Source organism: Myotis davidii, unplaced genomic scaffold (assembly GCF_000327345.1).
Source record: "Myotis davidii unplaced genomic scaffold, ASM32734v1 scaffold609, whole genome shotgun sequence".
NCBI lineage: Eukaryota > Metazoa > Chordata > Mammalia > Chiroptera > Vespertilionidae > Myotis > Myotis davidii.
In genome coordinates, this window is record NW_006300164.1 from 2960411 (window position 1) to 2962782 (window position 2372).

At 63.6% G+C, this 2372-nt stretch overlaps 1 protein-coding gene across 1 annotated transcript in view; it reads left to right on the forward strand.

The window, feature by feature from the left end:
* Positions 1-2372, forward strand: part of VAV2 (vav guanine nucleotide exchange factor 2) — a 121363-nt gene that overhangs the window by 103501 nt on the left and 15490 nt on the right. Inside the window, exons 13-14 of the mRNA XM_006776595.1 lie at positions 66-152; positions 2137-2222. Of these exons, the coding sequence (XP_006776658.1) occupies positions 66-152; positions 2137-2222 (173 nt within the window). The remainder of the gene's footprint in view (positions 1-65; positions 153-2136; positions 2223-2372) is intronic.

Genomic DNA, 2372 nt, shown 5'->3' on the forward strand with positions numbered 1-2372 from the left:
GGGGGCTGAGCCCCCTCGCCCCGCCGGCCGGGCCTGCTAACCCCGCCCACACTGCTGTTTCCCAGGACTTGGCAATGTACATAAATGAAGTGAAACGGGACAAGGAGACCCTGAAGAAAATCAGCGAGTTCCAGAGCTCCATAGAGAACCTGGTAAGTGCTGGCTCTCCAAGGAAGGGAGATTGTTCTTCTAAATGTGTTTTTACTGATTTCAGAGAGGACGGGAGAGAGAGAGGGAGAGAGAGAGAAACATTGATGTGAGAGGGAATCATGGATCGGCTGCCTCCTGCACGCCCCCCACTGGGGATCCAGCCCACAACCCGGGCCTGTGCCCTGACGGGATTGGAACCGTGACCTTTGGTGCGTGGGACAACACTCACCCACTGAGCCACGCTGGCCGGGGCAGAGGGTGAAGATTAATCATGTCCACGTACTACGTGTATTTTTAAAATGTCTCTCACGATCTCCATATTGAATAAGCGGAAGTGTGTTCTCACCCTCGTCCGGCCGGGTCCTGGGAGCTGCCCTTGGGTTCTCCCCTCCACCTGGGCGTCAGGCAGGCCCCTCACCGGACCCTCTCAGTCACCCTTGGGCGTTGGGTGCCACTGTGACCTGCGGGAGAGGAGCTGGGCCATCGGAAGCGGGCACCCCCTGCTTGTCCCAGCCGACGTCTCGCCGACCTGCCAGTGCGTCCCCCAGCACTCCTCCACTTCCTCCCTGTCGACACGTGGGGCGCATCCTTTGCTGGGGGTCTGTCCTGTGCATTGCAAATGGCCCACTAGATGCCCGTAGCACCCCCACCCTCGGGGGCCCAGTGATGACCACGCACGTCTCCAGGTGGCCCCTGGGCACAGAACTGGCCCTGGCTCAGAGCCGCCGGCCTGCACGACGCGCCCTCGTCCCTGAACTCGGCCGGTCCCGCTGAGTCTGTGGGAGTCAAACCCACGCAGAAGCTTTGGGCAGAGGAAGCTCCCGGGCGCCCAGGCCCCACCTGGTGCCCATTGGCCATTCCTCACCCCCGGGGTCGAGAGAGCCCAACGGGACCCCCTGTGTGCACGCGCCTGAAGACGCTCGTACCGGGTCCGAGTGAAGGAAAGCCGTCAGGGTACAGCGTTAGGGTACAGCTCTGTTTTCCTTCCTTCAGAACAAAATCGAGCGCCCAGGGCAGGGAGCAGGGGGCAGGGACAGGGCCCGGACTGGGGGGCAGTGCCTTCGGCGCCAGGCGGAGCGGGGCCGGCAGGGTCCCTGGCAGCAGTGTTTCCTCGATGCCTCATGATGCACGGGCATCACTTTTACACGAAAAAAGACGGTTTTTATAGGTTAGTTAACCATTTTCGTGTAGCGTCTGAGTAACACGTGTTCCTGAAGAAACAAAACTACGGCCCGAGCGCTGGGCTCTGAGTCCGGCCCTGGCAGCTTCTGGAAAATTCCGAGTTCAGAAGAAGATGCTGAGACCCGCCCATTGGAGCACCACGCGGACACGGCCTCGTCAAGGTTGGGGAGGCCAAGGAGGGCTTCCCGGAGGAGTCTATCTGAGCAGCTGAGGGTCCGCATTCGTGCCGGAGCCACCAGAGGGCAGGGCTCAGCCTCCCTGCCTGCGTGGACCACACAGGACCGAGTCCAGGGACCATCTCTGACCCAGAGCAGAGCGGCCAAGATCCAGGCCTCACGGGAAACGGGGACGGATCCTCCACCACGCAGAGCGGGTGTGACGGGAGCCTGTGCCGCGGAAGACGAGCTGCTGGCAGGGCCGACGCCCGCCCGCCCTCCGCCTGGCACACGCCCTTTGTTCCCTTGAACTTGGTTTTCGGGCTGGGCGTCTGGCCTTTCCTACCGGGTCCCTGCTCTGGCACCGCACCACGGCGGCCTGGGGGCGCCGCCCACCGTGAATGGCCCCTTGTTCCTGGGAGATGAAGGCAGGCCCGGCGGGCTGGGCACAGGAGCCTGTGGCCTGTTCCTCGGCACCCGCGTCCCTTGTTCTAAGCACCAGTCAGGACCCACCGGGTTCTTCAGCTGGGTTTCCGCCTCCTTGGGATCGGCCCCCGGGGCTGGTGCACGCCAGGCCGGCCTCCGGGCAGGGGATGGGACGGGCCTGCCCGGGCACAGCTAACCGCTAACCGCCTTCCCGTCTGTCCAGCAAGTGAAACTGGAGGAGTTCGGGCGGCCGAAGATCGACGGGGAGCTGAAGGTCCGGTCCATCGTCAACCACACCAAGCAGGACAGGTGAGCGGGGCGGGCGTCCCAGGCGGTGGCGCCAGCCCGGCCAGGCACCCGCCCCCACGGCGTGGAAACGCTTTTCTGGGGAAAGAGCTGCCCGCCCGCTTGGCTTTGTGTTGCTCCGTTTTAATTGCTTCCTTCCTTCTCGGCGAGAGC